Genomic DNA, 13,852 nt, shown 5'->3' with positions numbered 1-13,852 from the left:
CCTTCTTGGAATCTCCCTGCCCCTGTTCCCAGAGTTCACAGCTGCCCTCTGGGGTTCTAGAGAGAATGTGCACACACTAATACCCACATGTGTAGATACATGAACATACACACACCAACTTAGAGGTGAAAGCTTATAGACACATACATGCCATATCTGAACACGGCTCTTGCCTGGCCTAACATCCCTCACACAGCACCCCTTGGGGCTCAGGGCTCAAGGCTCAGGGCTCAGTCCCTTCCTTGTCCCCGACCATCACACTCCACACTCTGAGAAGCCAGCCAACCCCACGGCAGGGCCCCATGGCTGTTCACCTTCTTGTTGTCCTCTCGCTCACAGGCCACATGCAGAGCCGTGCGTCCACCCTCCTCCGGGACTAATGTGTGCACGGTGTAGTAGCTTTGGGGTGGGCCTGGCTCATTGTTGAGCTTCAGGCTTGAGGGCGGGAGGTCAACCTGCGGGAGATACGAGGCTTGAGAGAGATCCTGTGTGTCCAAGAGAGCCTGCTGGCAGACTGGAGGTGTGGAGTATCTTCCCACAGAGCCCTCCGCACACCCCTCCAAATCCTCCCAGAGCCACATGACTCCCACAGCGCTCAGAACACCCTCTGGAGGGTTGGACTCACAGGCATGCACCACCAAGTCTGTTTTTGTTGTGGTGGTGGTGGTGATGGTGTCTTTGTTACGTTGCTTTGTGATACCGAGGAAACAGGGCTACCAATTGAGTTCCAGCCCCAGACTCCCCGCCCCCACTTTCTGAGACAGGATCTCCCTATGAATTTACTATGTAGACTAGACTGTGCTGGAACTCACAAAGACCTGCCCACCTCTGCCTCCCGAGTACTGGGAATTAGAGGCATATGCCGCCATGCCTGGCGACATCCCCAGCCCTTTAATCAATCATTTTTGCCTGGAGTCCCCTAAGTGTGTCAAGTTTGCTTCCTCCCATGGCCACTGTTGGGTGCTGACTCACCTGACCTGCCCGCACTAGGAGGGGCCATGGTCAGGAGCACAGTGATCAGAGCATGCATACGGGTGGGTCTCTTTGTCACCCGGCCTCCCCTGTCAGCAGGCAAAGCTGCATATCCAAACAGAACCACACCTTGCCAGCTTTGTAGACGTCGTCCTCGTCAGCCGCCTTGGCATCCACGTCAGTGATGGCGTGGAGCAGCAGCTCCGTGATCTTGACGCCCTCCTCCCCAGGAAGCGAGGCTGCGATGTGGAGCGGGGTCAGAGACTGCAGCTGTGGAGGAAGTGTGGCAGGGGTGAAACCCAGTCTGCAGCCAAGCAGGTGAGGCCCTGGTTTGGGGTTTGTCAGGGTCCTTGCTGCCTGAGCGGAGGAGAGGATGCATACCTTTCTGCAACCATTTCAGATTTCCACAACACCATCTCCTCACCAGACCCATGGGCGCAGGACACAGAGACCCAGGAGGGCAGACATAGACTAATGCCCACGAACAAAGGATGAACTGAATGCTCTCAACATACCACGTAACCCGCAGGCGTCCAGGGTCACAGCTCTGAATGCTTGAAAAATCAACTGGCTTAAACCCAGTTGGTTTTAGGCCATCTCTCTGACACTATCTTCTACGAGTACCACCTCAGTGTCCCTGCCAGGCTCTGGTTCAGACACCAATATCTGACAGCCAGATAGCTCCTAACCACCCTCTCTCCATTGTCTGAAGTTAGTCCCTGACAGACTGTCTCTGAGCTCCAGCAGCTAAAGGTCATGGAGGGTGGGGACTCTGTTCTCAGACTGAATGCCAGCAACTGAGAGGACCCAGCCAGAGAAGTCAGGCTATGGTCAGGAAGACATGTTCCACTTGTCCCCAGTCCAGTTCTCCTCACTCAAATAGGAAGCTGTTCCTGAATAAAAGCGCCTGGAGAGCCTCCTGAAGGCAGGGTGTGGCTAGCCCGGAAAGCAGAAAGAGCCCACAGTGGGTGGATGTGATGAGGCAGGGGAATGTTCAAATGCTGGGAGACATTAGCTCTACATGGCACATGTCCTGTGACTCACTCCTGCAGCTGCTAACTCATGCATAAAAGCTCCAGAGCCCAAGAGCAACATTAGTTTAAGATGTGATACCTTATGTCGGGTGGTGGTGGCGCACACCTTTAATCCCAGTGCTTGGGAGGCAGAGGCAGGCGGATCTCTGTGAGTTCAAGACCTACCTGGTCTACAGAGCTCCAGGACAGGCTCCAAAGTTATAGGGAAACCCTGTGGTGACCCCACACACACACACTCCCACCCCACAAAAAAAGATGTGATAGTTTATGCTGTGGGCTATTTGCTTAATGATGCAAAGATGTGTTACATTCTTCTCTGTCCCATTTGTTTAACTCTGTAAAGCTGTGTTACCTTGCCTGCCTTAAACACCTGATTGGTCTAATAAAGAGCTGAATGGCCAATAGCTAGGTAGAAGAGAAAATAGGCAGGACTGGCATGCAGAAAGAATAAATAGGAGGAAAAATCAATAAAAGAGGATGAGGAGTAAGAAAAGGAGAAGATGAGGCTGCCAGGGCCAGCCACCCAGCCAGTCACAGAGTAAGAAGGAAAGAAAGATACATAGAATAAAGAAAGGTAAAGGCCCAAAGGCAACATGTAGTTAAAGAGAAACAGGGGAATTTAAGTTAGAAAAGCTGGCTAAACACAAGCCACACTAAGGCCGGGCATTCATAAGTAAGAATAAATCTTCGTGTGTTTATTTAGGGGGTGGGTGGTGGGCCCCCAAAGAGTAAAAAAAACCTACAGCCAGCCCTTACCCCTACAGCCAATACCCACAACCGACAGCAACCTCAGCTGTCACATGGTGACCACCGAGACGTGAGCAACGGTTAGGTTCCATCCCTGGTACACATGAGTGAATGCAGCAGTAAATACAGCAGAGAGCACAGTGTCCTGTTGCTGTGGATCCCAGGAGGAGACCACGTCCATGACAGCCAACTGAGGTTCTCAGACTTTTCAGGTGTAGCTACTGAGATGCAGCAATTGGGCAAGAAACAGAACAGACACAACCGAAGGGGAAATCAGATGGTGCCACTGTGAAAGCATCCCAAAAACAACAGGAAAAAAAAATAAAAGCAAGCACGCTGCTCCTCGCTCCCTAGTTAGCAAACAGAGGAGAGCTAGTGGTGAGCCCCAAGACAGCAAAGCAATGAAGGTGGATAAGCCATGGAACGTCGAACACCCCCAAATGGGAAGACCAGCTACAGAAGGAGCCAGGGTCTCTTACAGCAATGCATAATTGGGTCACACTTCTCACGAGATGACAGAAGTTCTGTGCTGATGTGTGCTAAGATGAGGTGCCATTAATAAAATGGTGGAGCCATGGCTCAGGGAACTACCACTAGAAGACCAATGCCTCACACACCAGTGTTTATAGGCAGGATGGATCAGCCCGACTGCTGGCCCCGAGGAGCTGTGGGCTTTTGTGAAGGACCTGCGAGTCTGTAGGGGGGGGGAACGACATCCATCATGCCTCAGAGGCCACTCTGAACCCTGACACCTACCTGTGGAGGATACTGGATATCAGTCCGGGCCCCACTCTCCAACAACAGCCTCACCCCATCCACATCCCCGGCCTTCACGGCGAGAAACAGGGCCTGCATTGGCACTTGACATAGGTTGGGATCAGCTCCTCTACGCAGCAGCAGCATGATGGTCAGCCAGCGGTTTTTACGCCTGTGGGTACCAGAAGGACAGTCTCACAGGATGGAGGGAATGTACAGGGTAGTTGCCACACCTATGATCTGAACAGGATCTTCCACACAAGACACGTGGGGTGCTGACCACATAGAAACATTGTACCCCGGTATCGAGTCTTCCTTGAAAATACCCAACGTCAGTCCTTCCGAGAGCCTGGTCCCCACTCTGGGAGATTCAGAAGTATAACATCAGACCTCCCTGTGTGGGTCACCTGAGTCGACCTCAGCTGTGGTCACACAGGGCTTCGGTCCAGCACAGGTCACTTAATCTCATGAGATGGGAACTGGACTCTGCTGGGATGGGGGCCAGACAGTGAAGCGAACACAAATATACACACATCACACACTGCCCGTGTTGAAAATGCAGCCCCACCACAGTGCCCTAAAAAGCAACTTGGAGAGCAAAGGGTTTATTTTATCTTACACTTCCAGGAAACAGTCCATCACTGAGAGAAGTAAGGACAGGAACTCAAGCAAGGCAGGAGCCTGGAGGCAGGAGCTGATGCAGAGGCCATGGAGGGGAGCTGCTTACTGGCTTGCTCCTCATAACTTGCTCAGCCCGCTTTCTTATACAATCAGGACCACCAGCTCAGGGGTGACACAGCCCACAATGACCTGGGGCCCTTTCACATCAGCCATCAATCAAAAAAAAAAAAAAAAAAAAAGCACCACAGGCTTGCCCCCTGTCCAGTCTGAAGGGACATTTTCTTAGCTGAGGTCCCCTCTTCCCAAATGACTCTAGCTTGTGTCGGGTTGATATAAAACTAGCCATCACTGAGTCCCAGACCATAGGACATGGTCTCTGGAAACAGCTCCTGGTGGTGGTACAGGGCTGTGATGGGTACCCACTGAATGCATGGCTTACCCTGGCAGCGATCCCCTGCCCCCACCACAAAGCATCAGTGACTTACTCAGCCATGGTCTGTGCCATTTTCCTCACAGTCCCTTTGTCTGAGAGGGAGGGGACGTGCAGCAGTGAACTGTAGGCCTGGGCACTCTTCTCCAGGATGTCCTTCGATACGTGGATAGAGTAGTTTCGCAGGCACATGTTGGACTCGAAGTTTGTGTCGAGGCTGTGAACAGTGCTGGCGTCATTTTCTAACGTGTCCTCCGACTCTTTCTCCAGGTCACTGCTGGCGCTCTTCATGGAGAGGGTGTCTCGCTTCTGAACCACACTGCTCCTCCAGCTGATGGAGTCCCGGGATTGTGCGGTACCCGGGATCAGGACATCATCCAGGATGCTTGAGAGGGGCGGGGATGACTTAAAATCCTCTCCGCCTGGGGTGGACATGCCCATATCGTAGAAATAATCCACATTTGACTCTCCAAACAAGAATGAAATTTTGGGGGTGACTGAGGATTTGGGATGTTCCTATGGCAAGCACCAAAAAGGTCTCATTAGAGGAAGGAACTGGCCCGGTGAGAACCCAGGTGGTGGCGCGGGGCCCCTTCTACAGTCTACATACCCTTGTGGGGGGGGGGCAGGGACCACCCTGAGCAGAACCCAGGACTAGAAGTGAGCAGCCGCCGTTCGGGGTTCCACCACCACCTGTGCCTCCTGTACATGATCTGCCTAGAATGAGCATGGCTGTGCAAGCCGAGGATGACTGCTGGGTAGATGACTCACTCTCATCCCTCACACTGAGTCCACACGGGGCTGGGCTGGTACTACGTACTGTATGCTAAGTACAACTGCATCCTGACAGTTCACTTCACTACTTTCTCGCCACTCAAAAGTTATTGTACCCTCGTGTTCCAGGTTAAACTGCGTTTCTGCCCAGTGGTGCTGCTCCCCAATCTCTCTCCTTAGGCACCTGGATTCTCAAAGAGAAGTCCCTAGTTGGGTGACTTCCGCAGCACCAGGGATGTGTTAAGAAATGCAGATTCCCTGGCTCTTCCTTTCCAGCATGTTGCTGGGGAGATCTTGGGACCCCAGGCTGCTGTGCATCTGACTCAAAGGGAGCACACACCCCTTGGTGCATGTGGCATGGCTCAGGATGTCTTCGGGAGTTCCCAGGCTCTCTCTTCTGACCTCTTCCCCGCTAGACTTATCTTTCCATTCACCCTATGTGGGCCTGGTTCTCACATTGGGGAGGTTACTGTGGATATATAGGTAAATGGGATGCACGGCAGATGATGAGGGTGTGGTGGCCGTCGGGGGCTGACCTGGGGAAGGGTCCTCTCGGCAACATTGGGCTGGAAGGATTTGCTGGGGTAGTAGTGGAGGAAGCACATGCTGAGGGCAGTGAGGCCCTCATCCGAGCACTTGTTTACGTCGGCCCCATAATCCAGAAGGAGGTTGACGATGTTACGGTGAGAATGCACCTAGAGAGCGACAGTCAGCCTTGTGAATACGGGAACTGGCCCCCAGCAGGACATGGGGAGGACCACCTGGAATCCATGCTGCCCCTCAGAAGGTTGCATCAGAGTGGACTACAAAAGGGAGCCCACAGGCCCGGGTTCCCGTTGGGAAAGGACTTACCGCGGCAGCAGCAAGCACGGTGTAGCCCTTGGAGTCAGCCACGTCAGCACAAGCGAGGTTGTCCCTCAGGATTCCAAAAATCCAGTTGTAGTCCCCTTCCTCCGCCTTCAGGATCATCTCCCTGGAAATATGCTCCTTGGGGCCACTGGGCCCAAAGGAGCTGCGCTTTCCCTCCAGGATCGCGGCTATGTTCCAGCTAGTGTGAGCACTCTTGTTCCTGGCAACACAACCAGCTTCATTGGTATCCGCCTAGAACCTGGATCACCTGATACTTTCCACAAGAAAGAGCCCAAGGGGGGCTGCCTCCCTCCACCCCTCAGGCTTCCGAGCCCTCAGAACTCCCCTTCCTTCCCCGGGCTCTCTATTCTCTCAGCATCCATCACTCCTCTATCACCCTGAGCCCTAACGGCTGCCTGTCAGTTGTAATCACGATGCCCAGTGAGGGAGACTTGCGATCTAGAGGTAAAGGACTGCAACCTTGTTCATGGCTGGCTCCTTGGACTGCCTACTGTTTTACTGGGAAATAAGCTCTCAACTGCAGGACCCTGAGTGGGCAGCAGGTGGCATATACGTGGCTCCACTGTTGGAGTCGAGCCAAGTTATCCCACCTTCTGCTCATTTGCTTTCTGTTGGAGTAGACAATATCAGTGTCCCATGGCCCAGGTCATCCGTCACACAACACTGAATCTCCCCGGGTACGCAGAATGCCATTCACAATCAACAACCCATGAATTTTATTCACTCAATAGTCGTCGATGTTTGTGAGTTCAGTTGATGGTTACACAATGGATGGGTGGCATTGGTAGATAGATGGCGGGTGGGTGGGTAGATGAATGGACGAGTGAATGGAGTAAATGTGTGTGTGTGTGTGTGTGTGTGTGTGTGTGTGTGTGTGTATGGACATAGTAAGTGGGTAGATGGAAAGGTGCATGGGCGAATACAAGGACAGAATGGGGAGGAAGATGGATATGGGGGAATAAATGGAGTGGGTAAATGGGTGGGTTGAATGAATAGAAGGGTGGGTAGACAGGTGGACAGATGTAAGGGTGGTTTCTCGGGTAAAAGGATGGATGAGTGGGTGGATGTATTAATTGATTGATGGGTCCGTGGAGTGGGGGTATAGGTGGATGAACGGAAGGAAGAATAGATGTATGGGCAGATGGATGGAAAATAGTCATGTGTGCCCGTCAAATGCATTCTAAAATGTTCACTGATATCTGAGGGCAATGTTTAAGGACGTAAGGATAGTAGAAGGTACTTGAATGTTTTAACTTTTAAGGTAAACAGTTTTCCCTGGGTGGGTGCTGACTTTTCCCGGGGTTGTGGGTAGGGAGGGTATCCTCAGAGATGGCAGAGCAATGCCACATTTCATAGCTTTCCTTACAAAGGCCAGAGGTCTAATCAGTTTGCAGATCCCATTCCATCCCCACATCCCACCCTTGGCTTTCTGCCAGACCCATCATTAACAAATGATAGTAATAGCGATCTCTTCTATTACGTTGGTGTGGAGAGTCTTGACTCACAGAGCCTCTAATGGTGAACAGGAATCTGCCCTTAAAGCGCCCAAGCCCTGGCTCACAAAAAAGGGAATGTACGCAGGTCCAAAAGCCAAGGTGTGCCCTCAGGATTCTGCTCAGAAGTTTAGATAATATCCCCTTCAGAGATATGATCCCAGCCTGGGACTACAGCAGCTGCACATGTGTGAGCCATTCCTGGCCATTCCTCTCCCAGAGCGTGTGCAAATGGAAGGCTAGAGACCTTGTTCTCCTACACAAAGATGCCTCAGCGTTCTGCCTGGCTCCCTACCCTCAGGACACCCATCTGGTCTCACAGCACAGCAGGGACTTTGTGAGTCACTGAAGCAAAGGCTGTACGCTCATGATCATCCAACAAGCATGCTGAGAGGTACTTGGGCCCTTAGCAGCGGCTCAGCAAAGGGGAACATCAGAACCCTTCCTAAAAGGGATCCCTGTTCAACGAGAGGACAAGAAGCAGAGAAAGACCAGACAGATCACCTGAACTTGTAAGTTTGCTTCTGGATTTTGACCAACAAAGGAGTCTCATTTGTTATAAGCCAGGGTTCTTCATCTTCAATGAATGGAGGGATCTCATTCAGGAAGATGCGGTCATCCAGCTCCTTGCGCAGGGAACCTGTCATGGGCAGGTGGTCGTTGTCAGTCGAATAGACATGCATCTCAGGAGGCAGCGTTAGGTCATCGTTCAGGAGAAACCGTTTATATTCATAGAAGAAGGGGTCCTGCTCCTCGGGAAGACCCTGCTCCGTCTTCTGCTCATCCGAAAGGCTGATTCTCTGCCTGGAGCTTATGAGGAAGTCTAAGAATTCTGGGTAGTTCATCAAGGAGAAGCTGCCAGGAACCTCTGTCCCCAGCTTGAGGAGGTGCTCACGGAACCACAATCCAACATCCTGGCTGCCGTCGGGGTAGGTCTCAATGCCGGGCCCGAACCGTTGGTCCTCTTTATACAGTCCCTACAAGGGAAGTCACCGGGGCCAGGAGAGACACTCAGTCCAGCTTTCCACTTAGATGCGGTTCCATAAAATCAGCAAAAAAAAAATGTACTCATTCACCACACACACACACACACACACCACACCACACACACACATATACACCACACCATACACATACATACACACCACATACATACACACACCACACCACACCACACACACATACACAACACACCATAAGCACACATACACTCCACACACCACACACACACACACACACACACACACACCACACACACACACACACACACACAAACATTCTGAGGTATGAAACGTGCTGGGCACTAGGACAGAGCAAGACCATGGTGCTCAGAATGCAGGACATGGAGAAGGTGCCATGGTCAAGTTGGAAGACAAAGGGCCAGGCTAGGAGTGGCCTCTCTCCGATGAGGACACAACAGAGGGCTGTAAGCGGAAGCTGTGATGGACAGATACAGGTGTGTTCATTCCCAAGAGACTCCTGCAGGCCTGAAGTTAGCTGCTAGACAGGCCATTTTACCTACAAACCTCTATACTTTAGAGGACAGGGAAACTGCGGCCTGTGATGTTGCGCTCAATGAACATCAAAGCTTAATTATTTATTTATCTCAGATAAGGTCCTTCAGAGAAGCTTATTAGGAACCAGCCCTATCCCATCTGTCACTCTGATTCACTCCAGAGTGGAGAAGAGGAGGAAGGAAGAGGACAGAAAGTAGAAGAGGAGAGGAATTGCTCTTTGCTTCCTACAACCCCAAGGGAGAGTGCAGTTTCTAGGCCGTTCTAAATGCTTCCATCACCACCGGCCTTGGGTATGCAGAGAAGAAAGGATCTCAGACAAGAAAACAGTGAACAGTGGTCTGGCGTAGGGCTCCAAGTCAAGTCTTAGCTTGCCACAAGAATGCCGCTTCTAAAGTCGCATTCAAAGATACCTGGAGGTCACTGGGAGGTCAAAGGTCAACCGAAGTCAATGGCCTAAAATATAGAAATGATGGTACCTGTGCCCTCATCTACCACAAAACAATCTCATCTCGGCTTCCTGGCTTCAGTCTGAGGTGAGCGATGTGAAGGTCTGTAGAGTGGATCATGAGAAAGAGGGGTGCGGTGTCTGAGGGTGGCTTCACTCTACAGGGTGATATGGGGTGACAGACACATTTCCAGAAGGCCGTGGGAAGGGCCAAATGGTGGGGTGGGAGACTCAGACAGAAGTCAGAGGAGGGGTGTGACATAGGAGGAGCCAGGTGGTCTGCGGGCCTGATGGGCCCGTCAGGGAGGCAGCACCCTTATCTGGAAAGTTCAGCTTAGGTAGCAGCTGCAAGAGCAAGCAGAAGAGACATTAGGGAGCCAGGCAAGACAAGGGCCGGAGGGAAAGAGGCATTCCAGGGGGAAAGATGCTGTCACATGCATGTGTGGAGTCCACGGAGTTCTTGATAAGGACCCAGCAGCTCCACTGATAGGAAACCACTCAAAAAAGATAGGCCAAATATCAGCAGAACCCCACGAGTCGGCTCCTCACAACAGAACAAACCTCTGTTCTCAGCTGCTGCCGTGTGAGGCGAGGGGACTGCACATCCAAGACCAAGCCCGATGGCAGAGCTAGCTCAAGGTCAGCCTGAGTGACTCGGTAAGACCCTCTCTCCAAACAAAAGCTAAAAAGGGGGCTGGGATGTAGCTCTCTGGCACAAGAGAGCTTAGTGTTCACATGTCCCAGAGCTGAATTTTAATTGCATTAAAGTGATTCCTCAAAAGACACCCCAGTGCTGAGAGCTATTTTTAAATCACATCACTGATATGATGTGATTTGCTCACATGGCAGAGTGGGCAGAAAGAGCTCTCTTAACTGTAATAACACAACAAATAACCTAATTAATATCACTAGCTAAACATAAACAGACAATTCACCACAAAAGATATACAGGTAACAAATAGGAGTGAGGAGTGATCGCCTGCCATCAAGATGCTCCAAACCCACACGACAAGGAGATGTCTCCTCGTGCCCACAAGAATACTGACGTCTAAAAGACAGACGGACGGACTGTCAAGTGCAGACAGGAACGTGGAGTCACTGACGTGTTTGCTGAGGGCGGAAATGGCATGACCACTTTGCACAGCAGTTGGGAGAGTTCTTAGAAAAATGACTGCACGCTTACCATCGAAACCAGCATTCTCACTCCCGGGTATTGTCCAGGTGAGAATAAACGCAGGCGTGTGTCTGCATGAAGACTGGGAGGCAGCCGCTCTTAGCAGCTACCTCTCAGTTCAACGTCACCAATATTTTGAAGAACTCAAGAGAGCATCTATTGGCGAATTAAAAAAGAAGCAAACAAGCAAACAAAAGCAACATCAAAACCATGAGACAGCCACACGGAGAAATACTCATCTACAATAAAACTAAGTGAACACGGAAACACATGAGTCTCAAAAGAATCATGCCCTAAATAAAAGAAAGCAGACAGGAAGTACTACATAGTATGGTTTTACTTATAAAAATGTAAAAAGTGATGTTCAAAAAAAAAAAACAACAAAAACCTAATGCGTGTGTGTGTGTGTGTGCCAGACAGTAGTGATGCACACCTTTAACCTCAGCCCTGGAGAAGCAGAGGGAGGTGGATCTCTGAGTTTAAGGTCAGCCTGATCTACGAAGAGAGCTACAGGAGAGCCAGAGCTACACAGAGAATTCTTATCTCGAAACACCAAAAACAAACAAACAACAACAAAATGCATCTCCTAATACGCTGTCCAAAAAAAAAAAAAAACCCTGGAAAATATGTGCTTTTAATATCTAAAATTAACATATAATCAAAATAGGAAAATGGAGTTGAAATAATCTAAACTCATTCTTACATTTTTCAACCAAGAACTTATCCCGTCATGTTGGGAGTAGGGGGAGTCCTAAAAGGATAAAGAGTGAAAAACTTATAAACCAATAGTCTGAAAATAAGATGATGTTTTTGGTTTTAAAAATACCCTCTCAAGCCGGGCGGTGGTGGCGCACGCCTTTAATCCCAGCACTCGGGAGGCAGAGGCAGGCGGATCTCTGTGAGTTCGAGACCAGCCTGGTCTACAAGAGCTAGCTCCAGGACAGGCTCTAAAGCCGCAGAGAAACCCTGTCTCGAAAAAACAAAACAAAACAAAATACCCTCTCAATCCAAATGAAAGTCAGAGGCGGGGGAATGCTGGACAGTGGGTCAGCATATCACACATCAGGCAACAGACTTAACCCCAAATGTGTTTCTACTAACTCTAAATTGCCTGGTCAAAGGCAGGGGAGAAACCAATAACTAGACATGTGATGTTAAATTTCCCGGTAGCAGCACTACAAAAAGTCAAAATCTGGGCAAAATTCTATTTCTTTTTCAAGACAGGGACTGATGTATCCCAGGCTGGTCTTGGGCTAAGTAGCCAGGGATGAGCTTCACCTTCTGATCCTCCTGACTCTGCCTCCTGGATCACATGCACTATGACATCTGCTTTCTGTGGTGCCGCTGGTCACACTTGGGAGTTTTGTGAGCCCTATGATACCAAACGGGCTGCATCTCCTGTACTGAGGTGGAATTTATTTTACTATAGTGTTTATATTTAGTTCAACCTTTCCAAAAATATCACTTATAAATACACCTGATGTTCAAAGCTTTTCAGATATTTTGCTTTTTTTTTCCTATTTGTGATCTGGTCTGTGGGAGCTGAGGGTGTAGCTCACATGACAAGCATGTGTAAGGCCCTGGGCTCTGCCCCAGCACTGTCAAAATAAAGAACCTGGTGTGTGTTTCACATTTATAGAACACCTTAGTTTGGAGAGCTGCATCTCAACCATTCAGCAGACACGATCGTGATGGCTTTCGGCCACTGTAGGGGACAAGGCAGATCTAATTGTCCAGTGACCAAAACTAAAGAGAAGAAATATCTAAAATTATTTAAAATTATGGTGACAGATACAACACAGTGAAAATAACGTCCCCAAATCTATATAATCTTATTAACACTAAATTCCTAAATTTGGGTCATGAAATATTGAAGAGGATTTTTGTTTGTTGGGTTTTGGTTTTCTCTCTTTTTCATTTATTTGCTTTTGAGACAGGGTCTCTCTCTCTCTCTCTCTCTCTCTCTCTCTCTCTCTCTCTCTCTCTCTCTCTCTCTCTCTCTCTCTCGCCCTGGCTGTCCTGGTGTTTGTTATATAAACCAGGCTAGCCTCCAATTCATAGATATCCACCTGCCTCTACCTGCCAAGTGCTAGGACCAAGCCTGTCCTGAAGAGATTATTTCTAAAGACGGTGTATCAGTTTATTATAATAAAAGGGTGTAAGACAAATGCCAGGGACATACAATAAATCTCCAATTTTACTCATTAAATAAATAAGACAGTCTCAAAGTATAGTAAGATGAATGTGGCGTTGTAGGAAGTAATTTTAAATTTTCAATTGTGGTGAGACAGCCTCACACTCACCATGTCTGAGAACTGGCGGAGTCAGCAGACAAAAACAAAGCAAAACAAAAAATGTATATTCAACTTAAAATAACACAAACAGCAAAAAACATGTGGCTCTAGAAACACTGTGGTCAACAGCTGCTGAAATGCATTTAGAAGTTAGCCTTGGACCAGCCGGACAGGGAAGGAACCAGCAGAGGACCAAAGTAGACCCTCTGAATGTGGGTGACAGTTGTATGGCTGGGGCAGACTGAGGGGTCACTGGCAGCGGCACCAGGATTTATCCCTACCTTTTGGAACCCATTGTCTTTGGATGGATACCTTGCTCAGCCTAGATATAGAAGGGAGGGCTTTGGACCTTTCCCAAAGCAATGTATCTTTCCCTCTCTTGAGGAGTGGATGGGGTGGGGTGAGGGGTAGGTGGAAAGTAATGGGAGGAGGGGAAAGAGTGGGAACTGGGATTGGTATGCAAAATGGAAAAAAAAGATAGTTTGTCTTCTTTTAAAAAAATAAAGTATAAAAAAAGAAGAAAACAAAACAACAATAACGAAAGTTAGCCTTGAGCTGATGAGAGGTTCAGCAGGTAGAGACTTGCTATGCAAACCTAGTGATCAGAATTCCATTCTCTGAACGCATGTAAACATGAAACCAACTCCACAACGTCTTCCTCTGACTTGCATGTGAATAAACAGATTTAAAAAACAAACTAAGTCAGCCCTGCTGGGCAGACGTGG

General features: G+C 49.4%; 1 protein-coding gene across 1 annotated transcript in view; it reads right to left on the bottom strand.

Annotated features, from left to right (window-relative positions):
• The window catches only part of Ankmy1 (ankyrin repeat and MYND domain containing 1), a 45,169-nt gene that overhangs the window by 22,681 nt on the left and 8,636 nt on the right, over positions 1-13,852 (bottom strand). Inside the window, exons 5-11 of the mRNA XM_038340685.1 lie at positions 8,202-8,674; positions 6,187-6,403; positions 5,871-6,029; positions 4,616-5,076; positions 3,510-3,681; positions 1,102-1,242; positions 315-455 (exon numbers count right to left, since the gene is read on the bottom strand). Coding sequence (XP_038196613.1) covers positions 315-455; positions 1,102-1,242; positions 3,510-3,681; positions 4,616-5,076; positions 5,871-6,029; positions 6,187-6,403; positions 8,202-8,674 — 1,764 coding nt within the window. The remainder of the gene's footprint in view (positions 1-314; positions 456-1,101; positions 1,243-3,509; positions 3,682-4,615; positions 5,077-5,870; positions 6,030-6,186; positions 6,404-8,201; positions 8,675-13,852) is intronic.

The sequence above is a fragment of the Arvicola amphibius genome, chromosome 8 (assembly GCF_903992535.2).
Source record: "Arvicola amphibius chromosome 8, mArvAmp1.2, whole genome shotgun sequence".
Lineage (NCBI taxonomy): Eukaryota > Metazoa > Chordata > Mammalia > Rodentia > Cricetidae > Arvicola > Arvicola amphibius.
Note: the sequence above shows the minus strand (reverse complement) of the source record. Positions and strands in the feature narration are given on the sequence as shown.